Source organism: Stegodyphus dumicola, chromosome 7 (assembly GCF_044657685.1).
Source record: "Stegodyphus dumicola isolate Sdum_Otavi_A_Nest chromosome 7, ASM4465768v1".
NCBI classification, from domain to species: domain Eukaryota; kingdom Metazoa; phylum Arthropoda; class Arachnida; order Araneae; family Eresidae; genus Stegodyphus; species Stegodyphus dumicola.
In genome coordinates this window covers 186,209,636-186,229,222 of record NC_140774.1, presented here as the reverse complement: position 1 = coordinate 186,229,222, position 19,587 = coordinate 186,209,636, and the positions used below count along the sequence as shown (strand labels likewise).

Below are 19,587 nucleotides of genomic sequence, written 5' to 3'. Positions count from 1 at the left end.
CAATGTTTTCAGTACAGTATGTAGTCATGTTTTCAATTGTAGTCTTAAACGGTTATGACAAAGCAATTACATATCTTATATAGGCCTTTGCGGATCAATGTTGACTTTGTCTTATCTACCTAAATTTTTTTAAACTATTCCACGTCTTAGTTTTTTGAACAAAAACCAGTTGTGCAACATCAGTCATTCATAAAAATATAATATTATTTGAAAGTTATAGTTACTGTGTAAACAGTCTTTCTGCTCGCATTGCATAGTACAGAAGGTCATTTTCACTTTATGGAAACGATTTTGATTGTTAATTTTTATGCGTAAGTGACGTACAGGGGTTGGACAAAAATATGGAAACACCTTTAAAAAACATGTTTCTTTGCTTAATATGGTGTAGGAAACCCGTTGGCATGCAAAACAGCTTGCAGTCTTCTCGGAATGGATAAATACAGTTCCTGTATGTTTGCCAAGGGAATACTATACCATTCTTCCTGCAAAACGGTGGCAAGTTCAGATAACGATGTTGGCGGTGGATAACGAGAACGCACTTTCCGTTCCAATGTAGACCACAAAGGTTCGATAATATTCAGGTCTGGTGACTGTGTTGGCCAGGGGAGACGGGACAACTCATCCTCGTGCTCAGAAAACCAGTCCTGGACAATGTGAGCTGTGTGAACCGGGGCTTTGTCGTCTTGGAAGACACCATCACCATCGGGGAACAAAGTTTGTACCATGGGATGAACTTGATCGGTTAAAATGTTCACGTAAGTCTTGGCAGTCATGTGCCCTGACACAGTTATCATGGGGCTAGCAGAGAACCACGATATGGCTGCCCAAACCATAACAGAACCCCCGCTATGTTTCACTCTTGGCAACAAGCAGTTTGTATTATAGGCTTGAGATGGTGTTCTCCAGACGTAAACTCGGCCAGAAGTGGGAAACAATGTGAAAGAAGACTCGTCAGACCATATTACTCGCTTCCACTGCTCTATAGTCCAGGCTTTATGACTTGAATACCACCTTTTCCTGTTACGGGCATTAGCATCACTGATGAGTGGCTTCTCAATTGCAGCACGGCCAGCAATTCGCTGTTTATGAAGCTCCCTTCTAATTGTTTTGGTACTCACAGGGTTCGGTAACACAACATTCATTTCAGCAGTAACTTTTGCAGCTGTGGTCTTCTTATTTTTCGTCACAATTGCCCTTAATGATCGTCTGTCACGATCACTCGGGACACTTTTTCGTCCGCGCTGTGATTTAGCAGATGATGTTTTTCCGCTTTTCAAATATGCGGAATAAATCTTCGATACAGTACCTCTTGAAACACTAAACACCTCGGCTACCTTGCTTACGGAAGCACCTACCATACGTGCTCCAACAATTTGCCCACGTTCGAAGTCTGTTAACTCTGAGATAATGCAATGGCAACCTCACATAACAGTACTCCGACAACAACTGAACTGTTTAGCACATTTACGATGTTGTATAGGTGGCGTCAGTAGTCAAAAACGCCAGCGCCACGTACATATTTCATTAAAATCAATCTTTCTTTTCAAACATGCATTTCACAAGGTGTTTCCATATTTTTGTCCATTCACTGTACGTCTTGTGGCGATTTGCTTTTATCTGATAACCTTGATTCTTGGCTATAGTTCTAGCTTGAATTTTCATCAAAGTAAAATTTTCTTAGCACCCTCAAGTCAATTTTATCTCACTTCTCTTGAGTCGTTTTCCAAAATCTGTTCATTGTTCTTAGATGCCATTTTCCTAAGGCTCATTGTAATAAACCTAAAGCACAAAAGTCTTTAGGACAAGCGGTAATTGACTTAATTATGTGACTAGAGGCTTTATTCATATGAGCTCAACTTTATCGATGTCCTTTTACGTATAAGACTGGAATTTCTTATTCAGAAATTAGTTCTAATATATTTAAATGTGTGACTAGAGGCTTTGTTCATATGAAGCTCAATTTTATTGATATCATTTTCGTATAGCCCACCAGCGGCCGAGCGGTAAAGTCGCTGAACACTGATAGTTCGATTCGAGGTTCAAATACCGCGAACGGGCTGGCTGCAAGGCCGTTTTCGTGATTTTCCGCATGTATAACGTGTATACGAGCCAGTTTCCCTCAGAAAGCCCTCCACAAAGGCATCCCTCCCCTTAGGCAGATAGCCCTCGAGGCTTTGCCATAATCACACACGCATTTTTGTATAAGATTTGAATTTCTTCTTCAAAAATTGGTTCTAATATATTCTGCTGAAAGTACAATAAATTAATTTTAGCCTTATTTGAGACTTTTCATAACTTTAATTTATCGTTGTAACAAAATTCTGCAACTATGATAAATCCAGTAACATTAACATTTTTCTGTACATTCACGAAGACATTTCGGTCAGTTGAACCAGAGAAAACTATTTTTTTTTTTTTTAATTAAACTCACTTAAATATACACATGTCTAATCGAGTATTACCACAAATTTCCATTTATCAACAGCTAGTTGTTTCTCATATAATATTCTACACAGAGCTGGATTAACATTAAGCAAATTAAACGCATTCTTAGGGCATCAAGAAAGGGGGTTACCACAAAAAGGTACTTAGAGACTTAGGAAAGGGGGCATTACGAAAATTTCTCATTAGAAGTTTCAATCTGGAATATATTGCACAACTAAAGCAAAACCGAAAGAGGAGGGAAATATGGTGCATTTGTATGTGGAGGCACCAAAATCTTTCAAGCACTTCGGCCTTAGTCTTAATCCGACCTTGATTCTACAAATTGTTTTCTTTCCGCAATATGCTTTGGCAAAAGCAGATGAACTTAAGGTTTAAGCATTTATTTAACTTCAAATCATTATGAACGATTTTACTTACACAGCCAGAGAATATCTCAGTTCTGATGCAATGAATCATTGAGTCGGTGGATTTTCTTTCAGTATCCAAAACTGTACACTTTTTACATTTATCTGCATTTGAACAAAAAGTCTTAGGATGCGGTTTTGGGCCATTTTTTCCTTTTAAATTTCAGTTGCTGCTTCCTTTTTAAATTTAATAGATTAAAACTATCTTTCGTTGAAATGCAATAACCTTGCTTTTTGCATCACTTTACAATTTGGCGATACGAATATTTTTCCTCGAAAAGTGCATTTTCGTAAACTTTGAGTCATCTATCAATTTTTGGAGCCGTTTCCAAAATAAATCTAATCTACATTCCAGTCAAAACAAAATATTAGCATACGGTTATAATGAAAATGCCAAACCTTTATCTAAAAATGCTAACGCGAAAATTTATATAGAAAATAGTTTCCACAAAATTCGAAGAAGCCTTTGTGTTGCTTGACATATTATTGTGGTAGTTCAAACGGTTCTTTTCCATTTCTATTTATTGTAACAAGTTTTGCTGTCTTTTATATGAGTAAAATTCGCTGTTTGTGTATATTTCTGTAGACTCACGTCAATTATGAGGGCGATGTATCATTTTCCTCCAGTGGACAAGATCATCATAAAGCGGCACTTCTCAACAATGTAGGTGATGCGGATATTGACCTGAAAACGGATGAGAGTTGCCTTGGCAATATTCGAAGCACCGGTGAACGAATGGCAGCTTTGATTAATAAGAATTTCGTACGTCTGAAAAGAAACATACCGTGAGTATCTTCCATAAATTCACCAATATTTACTTCTGTGATTCATTTCCAATCACTCCTATAATTAATTTTTGATTCAAATAGCATATTTTTATACAAACTGCTATTACATCTAGGAACTTCAGTTTCATTTTTAATCTTAATGTAAGCGTTTCTAGCTTTCAGTCATATTTTTAGCACATATAGAAAAACTCTGAACTCAAACTCGTTTGAGTAGAGAATGACGTCTTTCAATCACTCAAGTATGATTATTTAAACTAAGACAGCATAAAAACTCCTTTTTAAAGTTTAGTATGAGTTCGAGAGTGGATGAAGTTATAAACGAAATGACAGTACCTTAAATGAAATAATCCAGTTGATTTGTGTTGGAAAAATTTTTATTTTTTTACTTCCTTGTACGAAGTAAAAAGGAAGTATTGGAATCGCGAAAAGTTTCAGGCAGCATATTTCAAAGAAAATATCCGTTTTGACTGCTATCGATTGCAATTTAATGATGTTTTCGCGTGATATCTGTACGTAAGGACAGAATAAAATACTCTTTTCCTTCAAAAAAATTATAAAACTGCTTTAAAATTAATTCTGAAAAGAATTTTTCGTGGCGTCTGTACGAACGTATGTACGTACGTATCTCGCATAACTCAAAAACGAGTAGCCTCAGAACGTGGAAATTTTGTATATAGGACTGCTATAACATGTAGATGTGCACCTCGTATTTTGGTTGCAATCGGCCGCACCAAACGTATATAAATATATATATCCACTCTGTTACCCGGCTCAGTAATCTCAGTTTCTTTACTCTTATATGTTTGTAAATTGTACATTTTCTGCTTTAAAAATGATTGAATTATGTTGTTCTTATCTTCCGGTTAAGGTTTTTATGCCTTTAGTAAATCTGTGTGCAATATTTTTAGAATTATAAACAATTTTAAAGTTGTTTAATTGCCGCTAAGCCTGTTTTTAATGGCGGCCATTGATGTTTACATTTCAAACAGGAGACTAGTGGATTTGTTGCCAATCTAGAGAAACTTAGCTTCGCAACAACAAATATAACGCATTCATTTATTACTGCCAATTAAATCATGCTTAATCCTTTCTGGAATTTTTTCGAGGAAATAAGTGTTTGAGATTTACTTCGTAATTTTTAATATAGAAATTTTGAGTTTTTATGTATTTTTGCCTGCTCGCGAAGTGAGAACTGAATTAATTGAATGAGAAATACTCAATCGTCTGTGAAAAACTGTTTCTTTTTTGTTTTGTTTGCTTAATTTCTTTTATACATCGTTCTAGCTTTATTATAGTATTTGAATAGAATATGTGGCAACGATTAGATAATTCTATTCTTTAAATGATATAAATTTTGTGCATTATGAGTTATAATATGAACGAAATATATACGTTAACTGTTATATAATTATTGGATTATATAATTAACTTAGTTTCCGTTATATAATTATTATATAAGTTAACTGTTCTATAATTATTAGTACTGTTAGGTGAATCTAGCGCCAGAGTATCGCTATGGTAAGCAAATACTAGAGTGAATTTTAAAAAATGCATTTATTCTATTGTGGTTTATGCGCTGTCGGCAAAGTAGATTTAATTCAATCCAATAAGTTTAAATCAAATGCAAGAAAAAATGCGTATAATTTAATATTCCGTTCAAGGAAGTCATGTGGTGTACACATCAGATTTTTTTAATTATATCGTTACATAAATTCTCTTTAGATGGTTATTTTTTGTAATTTTCCATAAATAACGTTCGTCTTCATACAGTATTTTTGTTATATTGACTTTATAAATATGAATACAAATATATAAAATCTAGGCTTTCCATTTTTCGGGTAGGGATGCTTTGCTATAGTGTTAATCAGGTATGCTGACTAACTCTACAGCAAAGGAATTGGCTGATTGCCAATGGTTAGATTAAAATCACTGATATTTACACCTAAGTTATCAACATATAGACTTCAAAAAATGGACTTTAGTTTTTTATTTTATTTTTTAATCACATTTTTGTTTCTCTGATTTTATGTTTCTTATTAGTAACCCAGACTGTTTTTAAACACTATCTTACTATTAGCTATTTATGCATATTGTTATGAAATGCCCAGGTGCTTTAAGATAGCTTCTCCGAAAAGCTAGGATAAGGTTGCTATAAAGTGGCAAGGAAATGCAGATTTATCAGATTTGGTCCGAAATCGCCCCCTTGGCGATATGCCGTAGATGGAGAGAGAATATTCTAGAACAAATTCTTACCGGTTTTACCGAGAATGTTCTCGAAGGCATGTCAAAAGCTATATATATCCCGCCTGTACGCAGAGCAGGGGAGTATCGAGAGTACGTCGAGTTCAGTAGTAGTGTTTTGAGTTCAGAGATTAGCTTGACAGCGACCGAACCGAGTCGGGAGCTGAACTTTAGTGCTTTGCCGTTAAGCTGTCTTCACCGTTATAGCCTGACAGTTTCAGCGTGTTTGCCGTAGTTTTTCGACTGCTGTAACGCATTTTTGGAACTGCTCTGTGCAGTACTGACGAATAAATTGTGCTCTTGATTCTTCATCAAGTGTTATCGTCAATTATTACAAATCCACGAACCTGCACAACGCAACAGTATTTCTCCAGGCTTCTCTTGTTTCTTGTATTTCTGAGAAGGAAAAGCAATGCCTTGATAACCACATACTGGATAAATTATTCACGCCTTTTCTTCATACCCCCCTCCAAAGGCCACGTTCAAATATCTCTTACACATTTAAATCCCAGCAAACGGACTGGCTGGCCAGAAGTTTCGTTGTTTTCTTCATGTATAAAGTATTCCTGTTCCACAGAAAAGTCTCCACGAAAGCATTTTCTTGCTTAGGCAGCTAACCCTTGCGCTATTTACATTAAACCAATGGGTTTTCATCCGCAGAGAACCCGTTGGCGCTTCGGTAAAGAACCCGTTGGCGCCGTTGCAATTTTTACTCGCCAAGAGATGAGCCGAGCCGTAAACGTGATTTATAGTGCATGTAAATTCAAATTAGCAGACAAAACAAAATATTAAGCATATGATAGTAAAAATTCACAGATAATAAGCATGTAGATGTAAAACTAACCGGTTAAACGTGATATACGAAAATAAAGCTGTATTTTTCATAATACAAATAACCTTCAACAGTAATCTAATTTTCTTCAGTAGCATTGTTAACAAAACTAGAACTTTATACATTTTATTATTTTTCAAGACTAATTTGAACTGTATTCCTTACACCAGCAGTGGTTTGCTAAATTTGATGACCATGGGGATGCATCACACTACTCTGTCATCTTAGATAATCAATGATATTTTTTATTTCAATTTAATCAGCTATTTATGTCACACCTGCTATCCTCGGAAAGGTTATTGTTAGAAAAGCATTAACAATATAGTATCTTGTTAAAATTTTACGCCATAATTGGAGCCGTGAACCGGCATCTATCGACGAAAACTTCTTTAATTATAACGAAAATATTTCTATCCATTCGTTGTTAAAAAATTCAGAAAAATAACGTGGAAAATCAGAAAAAATAATAATAAATAAGAGAAGAATATAAATCTTCAAATGCGAACAACGACAGTGATAATTCAACAAAATGAACGCAAGAGGAATGGTTGCAAACTTCAAACAAGCGAATACGATGAATCCGATAGGTTACCAGGTTTGAACTATTATCGCCAAAGTTGGCGATGTTTACATTTACCGGGTTCTCTGCGGAAGTGCTTCCAAACCAATAACTAACCTTTTCTTCAAGCATATTTCCAAAAGTGGGAACTTTCACTGCTGTTTGCTTATAGTGTATTTCTCAATAAGACGATCTTGCGCACACAAATACTTCAAGTTTGGAGACATAGTATACTTATTGCAACTATCGACTAAGTGATGCTGAATCTTTATAGCCATATCTACATATCTAGATTATTTTTGCCTCTGGCACTGGTAGATTCGCTTAGGATTTTTTTTAGGCCCTTTTAATTCTTCTATTTGAATGTTTGTTCTCTTTACAGGCTCGTATTCTTCCAAGTATTCGTGCCTGCTTTTCAAGTTATAGTATTCTGCTTATGCGTTGGAGGAGAGCCTTTCGATCTCCCGGTTGCCATTGTTAATTTGGAGTTCGATCCAGCAGGAAAGGGCGACATGTTCCTGAAACATTTGAGTCCTCATACGTTTCATCAGGTATGTAGCCAACAGTAACATCAAAGGCCTGTGATCATTAAACACAAATTAAATTTAGTGGGATTCTCTATTAATTTCAAAAATGTCTCTTTTTTTATTTTTAGAATAATTTTACGAATTTGAGTCTCGCTTTTGAATCTGTTAGAAGGGGTGAAAACTGGGGAGTTGTATACATCGGACCATCCTTCACGGATAGTTTGATAGATCGGTAAGCTAGCTATTATTTAAAATTTTAAATTAATTACATTGAATCAGTATTACATCTGAATGAATAATGTTCTAGAAACCTACCAACTATACAATATTCATTTACGGGACAGTTTAACGTATATCATTCAAATTAAATTTAAAACTTATATTGAGGGAAAAAAAGAAATAAAAAAGTATTTTATGGAATATCAGAATTTTTGAACCCCACGAATCTTAACAAAGATTCGAGATCCGAAAACTCTAACCTTCGCGTTTTATCCCCAATTTTTAGATCTTTCGAATCCTAATCTAAAAGATAACTAAGTCTCAATATTGTAGAAAGATTAGTTTTTATTACATTCAGCACAAGAATTAATGAAACAAAATGAGCTCAACTGTTGACATACAGCTACCTGACAGCCACACTCTTCATGTTCTGAAGATAATTTATTTAGCATTCTATCTTTACTGTTGATCTACGTTACGTTTCGAAATAATAGTTTCTATACTTGCTTTGATTTATTAAAATTCTAGGAAATGAAAGAAATCTTAACTGTACTTTTTTGCGAAATTAAACTGAGAAAATAAATCTTATGATAATTGGAATTTAGGTATGTTATAAGGTATTTTCTCCCTCCTTTCTGCACGCCTTCGTGGTGTAATGGTTAGCACACTCGGCGCATACTCGAGAGGTCCAAGTTCGAGCACCGGTGAGGGCATTGCTCATTGTTCACGTCTGCAGCATCAAAATAACCTAACGAATCTACACACTGGCGCCCAAACTGCTGGTAAATGACGATTCTTCACCACCAGGATTTGGTGATTGGGTTCCCTATCGCCCAGTCGCCCTTTAGAAGGGAGAGTACATAAGGTACTTTCTCCGTCCTTTTCTACATGTGTTCTAGGTGTAACGGCAGCACATTCGGCACGTATTCGAGAGGTGGAGGTTCGACTGCCTGCGAGGGCATTACTCATTTTTAGTGATGGGCAACTTCTGTACTTTCTTGTACCCGATACGAGAGTAACGGGTACAGACAAGTACCCGGTACAAAATACCCGTTACTCAAGTAACCGTTACTTTGAAAAGTACCGAAAACCGATTTCAAGTACCGAATACCCAAGTAACGATTTGGAGTACCGAAGTAACGAAATACTGGAGTAACGGTTTTCTGTACCGGAGTACCCTAGTAACGATTTGGAGTACCAAAGTACCCTAGTAACGATTTGGAGTACCAAATTACCCTAGTAACGATTTGGAGTACCGAAGTGCCCTAGTAACGATTTGGAGTACCGAAATACGCAGCTAACGATTTTGCGCACTGAAGGAATTCTGCCTCGTCACCACGTGTTTGATTTTATCTGTACGGAGTAGATTTTGAATATCAGAAAACATGTCAACTACGGAAGTGTCTGAGGAGCAGACCATTCATGGACACAAGAAGCGCATATCACCATTTCGAAAATACAACCAGATACTACTGTCCTCGTACCAAAACCGAAGTGAGCTGAACCCTCATCGATCCTCCAGTAACGAATACCGAGAAGAGACGCATATTTTCGTTACAAAGTAGTGAATACCGAAAAGCACTCGTTTCGGTACAGAAGTAACGAATACCGAAAAGTACCCGTTTCGGTACAGAAGTAATGAATACCGAAAAGTACCCGTTTCGGTACAGAAGTAACGAATACCGAAAAGTGCCCGTTTCGGTACAGAAGTAACGAATACCGAAAAGTACCGATTTCGGTACTGAAGTAACGGGTACTTGGATGTACCGATTTTCAGTACCCGTTACAAAATACCCGGTTCCGTAGTACCGACTCATCACTACTCATTTTTCACATCTCACGCTTCAAAATAACCTAATGTTTCTACGATGTACTTTGTCTAGTAAATTTCATTTATATCATCTTAACATTCAAAAGGCTACTCTTAAAGGCTGAATTCTTAAGTGTATTTTTAAAATTACTTGTAGACTTCAAATTATGGTCTAATTAAAAAATTTTTAATAATAAGCAACAATTTTTTTCTTTCTTCTTATTGTATGACAGATTTGAGAATTTCGAAATTCAAAAGATTCAAGTATTCTTTACGATAGGATTAAAATTCGCATTCAAGGAAATTCAAGAATTGTCCAACCTCTAAATAAATCCTAAAATTTCCATAAGTGTGTTTAACTTTTATGGGTTTTATTTTACTTTGTTCAAGACATAGCGCGTGAAATTGCTGTGCTTTTCTTTTTTCTTTGCTTATTTTTTGCGCTTAAACTTGATTTGATGACGCAAAGTAACTGCTTCCTTAAAGAAAGGGCTGTTGGGTGAGATTTGGTTTAAATTATGCTCCATTTCTCTAATCTTAGGTTGAATGTTGCTGGATTTTAATTAGAAGGAAATACTGAAATTTTTATATAAAAATTCTCAAAAGTTATGAAAGCTGAACTAACTGACAAAGTCTTCATCTGTTACATAATAAATAGTAGCTCCATTATTAAGAGTGTAAGATTTTCACTGTGTAAATCTCAGTTACTGTAGAAAGTGATGAATCTTAAGAACTAGATAGCGAATAATCGCTTAAGTTCGTGTGACAAGAAACAACAAGATGGAAGGGTAACTAACCCTTTATTATTCCAATAAGAATTAACAAAACTCCGTCTTGGAGTGTACAATCAAAGCCGACAATTGGGCTTGAACTTAAGAGACTAAGAATTAAACTAAAACTGAGATTAACTAAAGAAATATAGCCGAAGCCATCAAGTTTCTAATGCAGTTGGCCCCTTAAACACCCGATAACTGCGAAGCTATCAAGGGCCTGAGTACGGCCGAGCGTAATAACAGCTTTGAGAGAGAGAGTGGGCAAAAGGCAGACGCGCGTAAATCAGAAACTCGGACGGATTCTCTCTCGCTAAGAACTTCGCGGTTAAATACAGCTCTTCCTCATTATATATACAGAAGTGATTCTAAAACTACGTTCTGGCCGGAAGTAGTAATTTGTACTTAAGAATTTGACAGGAAAGGAACTTTAACTGTTAATAAAATTAATATAATTTTTACAAGCGAAACTAGTATAAATACATTCTACAATTATTAAGAACATTAATTTATTTATTAATAAAACATTCTTCAATTTGATTCCTGATATTGGAGAAAGTGGAAAGTATACGTATTGTAGAATGCTTCCAGTCTGAAGCAGGAAGCACGAAAAATCAGCCGATGCCCTCGCCGAAATCCGGGTATTTCCAATTGCTCCGGAAAATCGCCGAACTCCGGGTAAATCCAATTGCTACCCGCCGAATGTGCTTGAAATTACACCCAAAAAAACACACGATGAGAAAGAAGAAAATTTTTTGTAAGATGATCAACGAAAAAATTATTTAACCGAAGAATTAGCAGTTTTCATTTTTGGAACTACCTTTACTTTTGTAAAATATCTCTGAATAATCTGTTAAATACGCATTTAAATCAAATTTTAATTTGTTCAATGCTCAATATACAGCAAAACCGAAAATAAATGGTATTTTATATAAATTTAAAATTGATCAATTTTACAAAACAAATTAAGAAAGGAAACGTATATAGGGTACAGATATGCGTAATTACATAATTTATTGATGTATGATACATTCGCATATGCACAGATGCCTAATGGACTGATAAAATTTACTAAATCACGGTCGAGAACTGAAGACTACTTACTAATAGTCGAAAATATGTGTATTTATTTTAAACGAATTTTGATAAATTAATATACATATAAGAAAAAAATAAATTTTAAGATATATGGTGTTTCTGTAGTAGGATTACAAACCAGTACGAGGGGTAGGGCGAACGCAGACGACTCGAGATCGCTTATTAATCCATCAAGGTCAAAAATGCTTTTTTCACGCAGCACACAGCATTGGTACAGGCATATTGTACGGATGTTATTGAACGAAAGCGGACTTACGAGTAAGTGGAGTAAGTATGTGCCATTTAAAACGTTACATTTGGCCAAGAATATATCAGGCGTTATGGTCCGATGCACTAGCCTGCTCCATCGTTGTATCCATAGCTACCATTAACTTTTAAGCTCTAGCACATGCTTATTGCTTAAAGCATCAAGGAAAGGGGGAACAACAAATATTTCCCGTTCTCATTTTACCATGGAATGTACGGTGCAGCTAAACCGAATCCGAGATAGAAGGAATGACAACAACAAACGAAAAAAAAAAAAAAAAAAAAAAAAAAACAAGAAAAAAAAAAAAAAAGAACTGGCGTAAAATGTATGTGGGGGCACATAAATCTTTTAAGTACTTAGGGTCTCTAAGATTGAAATAATAATACAATACTTAATACGGCCCTGGCCGGACCTAGCATGCCTTTTTTACTTCTTCTGGTGAACTGGTGGGTGATCTAGCCTTCCGTTGACAACTTCCAGGAACTGGTCGTACGCACAGCAACTGCTGGGAAAACCCAAAACATGTTCAGAATTATCCAGACATTCGAACTTTTATGTACCAGAGATGTGAGACCCGCATCACAGCTCGTGGAGGACACTTCAACCACCTTCTTAGATCTCTGTTACATTTTTTAATGTACATGTATTATTAAAACGCACATTCATTCATGCAGTGTCCCTTCGTACCATTGTGCACACTACCGCATGCACATGTATTTCCAACCGTACATGCTATGTGATTTTGAGTCGTCTGTGTGAGCTTTACGTCTTCTACGAGTTTACCCTAATAATGAGACACCATGTATGTTTCAGATTTTATTGAATACGGCATTCTTCTTTGCTCAGTTTCTTATTTAATGATTTTTCTTTAATTTACGAAACAGAGTATTTATCTAATGGTGGTTAGGGTGTAGAGACATTAGGTATTTTTTGGAAGCAGGCAAAATGAAAAATAAGCAATCGATTTCACCGGGAATCGAACCACGGACCTCTGGAATGCCGACCCAACGTGTAGAACCACCACACCACGAAGGCACGCTAGGACAGTGGGAGAAATACCTTATATACTCCCCTTTTTTAAAGAGCGACTGGGGTTTTCAGGGGACCCAATCGCCAAATCCTGGGTGTGGAGAAACCTCATCCAACACCCTTTTAGTTCGGGCGCCACTGTAGAGACATTAGATAGGTTTTGTAAGCAGACAAGATGAAAAATAAGCAATCGCCTTCGCCGGGAATCGAGCCACGGACCTCTGGAATACCAGCCCAGCGTGCAGAACCACCACACCACGAAGGCATGCTAGGAAAGTGGGAGAAATACCTTATAAGGGAAAAGCATCAAAACTTCGCCAATCGAGATTATTTCATTTTATAGTGCAGCTCAAAAAAATAAGCATTAGAGCTTAAAATACGTAAAAGAAAAAGGGCTGAATGTTTTGATTATATGATTATAAAATATCTTCAGCATCCAGAAGTGAATCAGTACAGTATTTTTTTTACTTTGGCTAACTAAATATTTAACTCAATATGATAAGAAAAATATAAATTATTTTTTATAAAAAATTATTTTTTTTTTAATTTAATTTTTTAAAAAAAGTTTAATATAATACTTGACTTTACTTACTCGTTTCTCAAAAGACTTCATTAGTATTCTCAAAAGACTTCATTCTAAAAATGCCATCTTTCTTCATAACAGTTCGGAAAAGTTCCATTCTGAAATCTTGTTATCATCATTAATTAGTATATTTAAATTTTTTTACTAAATATTTCTTCTTTTTTCAGGTATTTACAGGGTATTGATGTCGACAACGAAACAATTCAAAACAGTACCATAAAAGTATATCTGGATATGACAAGTAAAAATCAATTCTTTGATATTATTATTTATGTTTAAGAGTATATCGATAAATGGGATCTACCTTTGGAAGAAGGACTAATTTAAAACAAAATTATGTAGATGCCTTCTTCCATTGCATGTATTATCCAATTATATTTCTACCAAATTTTTAGCATCAATTTTTGGTTATTCTAAATGCATTATGGGTACACTTATTCATAATTGTCAAATATGCATATAAATCACATCTGAAAGTAAGCACAAAGTCTGGCATAAACGATGCAAATTACTTTGCCAGTTTCGTTGAAAATTTCGTGTATTTGACTTGTGTAGGTAAGGTGTACTTTTTAGCAAAATGTTTTTCAATTGCAGTTGTAGTCAGTACCCATCGTTTTTGATACGGTGAAATACTACAATAGCTGAAATATTGCCAGCACTATCTTTCCGCCTTTGTTCTGTGAAATGTAGAAGATAATCCAGACAAAGTTTTATTATTTATTCTATGTTTTGTGAAATTCGAGATTTCAATACTCTGCCATCTCTTGAAACTACACTGTACAGTATAAATATAAATATATATATATATATATATATATATATATTTCCCCTTTGCCTGGATGATGAAGCTGAAATGTCTGAAAAGTGTACACTTATGTGGAAGACAAAGATAAAGACAGTAAAGAAGAGCACCCTAAAGCAAGCTTTATTAGCTCTCGGTTTATAATCTTTTATAGTTAATAGTTTATGAGTTGAATTTACTGGTATTTATATATGCTTCACGAATATTGCGTTACGCATAGCATTCGGAGTTACCAGCCCTTATTGGGGTTTTGTTGTGACTTATCAACTTGTCTGACAGTCTCCCACACCTCTTTCCCTACCACAACCTGTCTAGGGTACGTTCGGCTCTCCGCATATTTAAAGTGCCCCATGCCGCACAGACACTATACATTTAAAAATATCCAAGCCTTCTTCGGCATTCAAACCTGGGTTCTTTGGTACGGCAGTCATCGTTGCTAACCACTACACGAGTTGGGCAGCTCCTTATTTTTGGAGGGTATTAACTAGGATACGGAACCATTATTGTGTCTCATACACCATATGAATTTTGAAAGCAGTTCTGAATAAAATTTTGCATTAATTTTGTTATATATGAAATTATGAAACCTGAGTTTATACCCCCTCAGAATGCTCTTTTAACTGAACCAAAATTGCTTTTTTTCTTGAGAGACTGATTACCACACAGGTTCAGAAGTCTTAGAAACTCAGATTTTTCTAAGGCATTAAAATCATCTAACCTTACCTCATAATCTTTTCCTTAAAAAAATCTGATGTGTACACCACATGACTTCCTTGTACGGAACATTAAATTATACGCATTTATTCTTGCATTTTATTTAAACTTATTAAATTGAATTAAACCTACTTCGCCGACAGCGCATAAACCACAATAGAATAAATGCATTCTTTAAAATTCACTTTGTTTACCATAGCGACACTCTGGCGCTAGGTTTACTTAACAGTATTATATTTCTTTCATATTATAACTCTATCTAATCGTTGCCACATGTTCTATTCAAATACTGTAATAAAGCTAGAACTATGTATAAAAGAAATTAAGCAAACAAAACAAAAAAGAAACAGTTTTTCACAGACGATTGAGTATTTCCCATTCAATTAATTCAGTTTTCACTTCGCGACAAGGCAAAAATACATAAAAACTCAAAATATCTGCATTAAAAATTACGAAGTAAATCTTAACGCTTATTTCCTCGAAAAAATTCCAGAAAGGATTAAGCATGATTTAAATAATAAATAAGGCGTTATCTTTGTTGTTGCGAAGCTAAGTTTCTCTAGATTTGTAACAAATCCGCTACTCAGTTGTTTCAAATGTAAACAAGAGCAATGGCCGCCATCAAATTATGCTTAGCAGCACTTAAACAATTTTAAAATTGTTAATAATTCTAAAAATATTGCATACAGGTTTACTAAAGGCAAAAAATCCTTAACCGGAAGATAAAAACAACATAATTCAATCATTTTTAAAGCAAAAAATGTACAATTTACAAACATATAAGAGTAAAGAAACTGAGATCACTGAGCCGGGTAACAGAGTGGATATATATATGAATATATTTATATACGTTTGGTGCGGCCGATTGAAACCAAAATACGACGTGCACATCTACATGTTATAGTAGTCTTATATACAAAATTTCAACGTTCTGAGGCTACTCGCTTTTCAGTTATGCGAGATACGTACGTACGCACGTACGTACATACATTCGTACAGACGCCACGAAAAATTCTCTTCAGAATTCATTTTAAAGCAGTTTTATAATTTTTTTGAAGGAAAAGAGTATTTTATTTTGTCCTTACGTACAGATATCACGCAAAACCATCGTTAAATTGCATTCGATAGCGGTTAAAGTGGATATTTTCGTTGAAATATGCTGCCTGAAACTTTTCGCGATTACAATACTTCTTTTTTACTTCGTACAAGGAAGTAAAAAAAGGGAGATTAGGCCATTTTGGTCCCTGAAAGAACAGTATGCCTAGGGCCTTATAATGATTTGTTAAGGCTCTGTTTTAATTCAAAGTTGTAGTAATTCAGGTCCAGACTTGAACTCAAGGCTATATTAATTTAATTTCTCTATATTCAGGTTTACATTATTGTGCACAAAACATTATTCTTGTCCGAAGTAATTAATTATGGAAGCAAAGGATTCTAAGATACCGCAGATATCTTCCCAGAAAAGGCATTCTGTTTTCATGCATCAATAATGTTATGTGTCATCTAAGTTTGAGTTAAATGTTTCCTGCCTTACTACCTGCTTTATTCCTATTGATAAGGAACAGAGAAGAAGCAAATTTTCAAGACATTTCTTCTGACAGCAAATTAATCTATATATATATAAGTTTACTCTCTCTATATATATATGTTTATATATATACTGAAATATGCTTCCATTTCTTGTTAAATGATATGTGATCAAAATGTAAAAAATCAAAGATTATTTTTCAGAGCTTAATTATTAAAGCGTACATTTGTAGGCATATAATAATTAATACTTTCGTTATCAATTTATTAGATCAACAAATTGCTGCAACTATCTTTTCAAAGATTATGGACAGTTTCGATGATTTCGCCAAGGAAATGTTGAGATTGTTCCACAGAAATCCTCTCATAGCAGATCCTCCTATAGTGGTTAGTGAGTTTTTTTTCTTGAATTTATTTGAGAAAAAAATACTAAAACGAGTATTGTAATTATTATGATTACCTGATACAGTTTTTTAAGCTGAAAATCTTCTTTATTTATCACTACTAAATACTTCTAATTTGTTAACACTTTACTGAATAGAATTATTTTCAGACGCAAAGTAAAATAAAGACTCTAGTGTAGAATTGGGTGCCCCTTCGATTAACGACATTTTTTTTTTTTTTTTTTTTTTTTTTTTTTTTTTAAATTTTGGCGATGAAACCTCACTTCTGGTTACCATGATAGTTTTAACTTCGTTTTAGCTTCCTGATTTTATTTAAATGAAAATAGATTGATGTGTACATGGACAAATTAAAGGCAGTGCGCAATGCCTAGTTTGTGCAATTCTAGGATGTTGTTTTAAGTGAAAACAGATCGATGTGTACATGGACACAGAGTTTATGCAACTCTTTAACTTCTTATTTATAATGTAACAATATACGTAGCGTATTCGGAAACTAAGTACCGTTTCATTCTAGCGCCATCGCAGCGCTGTGGTAGGCGTCCCGCGCATGCGCACTAGTCTTTCTTGTTCACTGACTTTCAGTTGTCGCCATTTTGGTTGCTCTATGCTGTGTTTTCAGTTTGCTGTGCACATTCAAAATGTTTAAGACAATTAGTTCTCCCGCTAACTGTGAGATTCGTGCCGTGATTAAATTTTTGAACGCGAGGAATGTTAAACCGGCCGAAATTTATCGTCAAGTGACAGAAGTTTACGGTGAATACGCGATAAGTGATGGAATGGTGAGAAAGTGGGTAAGAATGTTTAATGCAGGTCGAACAAATGTCCACGCCGAGGCTCGGAGTGGTCGGCCTTCTGTTGTCACCGATGATTTGGTAAGGAAAGTTGATGAAGCAATTCATGAGAACAGACGCTTCACAATGACAACTCTTTCAGAGGCATTTCCACAAATTTCACGTACTGTTTTGTTCGAAATTGTGTCTGACCGCTTGAATTATCGCAAACTGTGTTCCCGATGCGTTTCAAAAATGCTGTGGAGTCGTGAATATCGAAACTGGCGGGAAGTTTCTTTGACGATGGTATACAAAAACTGGTCTAGCGCTATGACTAGTGTTTGATCATTGGCGGAAACTATGTTGAAAAATAGTTTAAGACATGTATTTTCATGTAAAAATAAAATTGGATTCGAAAAAATTGTTTTACTTTTTTTTTTTTTTTTTTTTTTTTTGTAAACATCGATCTGAAGGTTTATTAGGAAAGAATTTTAATGTAATAAGTTTATGTGAAGTTAATTTAATGTTAGGGTAAGGTATTAATTTGATATGTAATATATAATGCAATGTGTAAATCATGTATCGTAATATATAATGTAATATGAAATGTAAGATAAAGGTGGACGTGGTGCTGTACTGATTAAGCCAAATGGTAAATGGACAGTGCCCACGTCCTCCGTCGCTTATCGCTTAACTTCTTATTTTGGTTTTGTGTAGAGGCTATCTTGAAATTGTGCTTTCCTGCGCCGATCTTGGCATCAAAAAAGAATCGCCAAGAAACAAGAAGCACCCGATTGTAAACTTTTACCAAAGTAAATAGTAATTTAATAAGTAAACCATGAGAACAAATTAATTTATTATATTCTTCTCTTGCATTTTCAATTCTAAATTCAAAGAAATGCTACAGTTTGCCGTTTATCAAAAATACAAATTTAAACATAGATTTTCTTATAATAAAAAATAATATAAACTCCTGGAGAAGTAGCACGTAATTACATTCACAGTAATTACTATTTTTTTTTTTTTTTTTTTTTTTTAATTTAAGCTGCTCGTTTTGAAACCGACTTATTACTAAAACGATTTTAATTTTCTTGCTCGTAAGTCTGAAACCATTCGCCTCGGTTACATTAAGGGGACTCATACACCTTAAACCCCTCATGATCTTCGAATAAGTGACTGTTGCAAGAATTGGGATATTTTATTTATTTTAAAAGCAATTACTTCCAACTTTTTCCAGCTGACTACATAATATAGCTGCTTTGGAAAATAGTAGCCAGAAAGTTTGTGTTGCCACAAATATTTTTGCAATTTAATCCTCTTTGTGACAAAATATTTCGCTGTGTTTCCACCTTGCGCGCTTGATATTTTAAAAATGGCTCATGGTACATACTTGAAATTTGATGGAATTCTTTTTATGGGTACTATTTTCTAACTAAACCAACAATCTGATGAATATTTTAATATTGAAAAATTTTATGAGCGAAAACATTAAAAATTTTTTTAATAAAATACATTTTATAAACTCAAAATAAAATAAAAATTTAACATGAAATTTTTAGAATTTTAGGTTCTCAGCAGTTTAAAAATGTTATAAAAGTTATGTATTAAATATGGAAAAAAATTATGAAACAGAATGTTTTAAACTGTGCGCGCAAGTTGGAAACATGACGAAAAATGTTGTCACAAAGCGGATTAAATTATAAAAATATTTGTGGCAACACAATCTTTCTGGTGACTATTTCAGAAAGCAGCTATATTATGTAGTTAGCTGTAAAGCGTTGGTAGTAATTGCTTTTAAAATAAATAAGTTATCCCAA

General features: G+C 34.6%; 1 protein-coding gene across 2 annotated transcripts in view; it reads left to right on the top strand.

The window, feature by feature from the left end:
* LOC118200062 (ABC transporter G family member 20-like) overlaps window positions 1–19,587 on the top strand; it is a 204,062-nt gene that overhangs the window by 145,791 nt on the left and 38,684 nt on the right. For both annotated transcript variants that reach the window (XM_035371986.2, XM_035371985.2), the window contains 5 exons: window positions 3,436–3,635; window positions 7,653–7,821; window positions 7,926–8,029; window positions 13,721–13,794; window positions 16,868–16,983. In XM_035371986.2, the coding sequence (XP_035227877.1) occupies window positions 3,436–3,635; window positions 7,653–7,821; window positions 7,926–8,029; window positions 13,721–13,794; window positions 16,868–16,983 (663 nt within the window). The remainder of the gene's footprint in view (window positions 1–3,435; window positions 3,636–7,652; window positions 7,822–7,925; window positions 8,030–13,720; window positions 13,795–16,867; window positions 16,984–19,587) is intronic.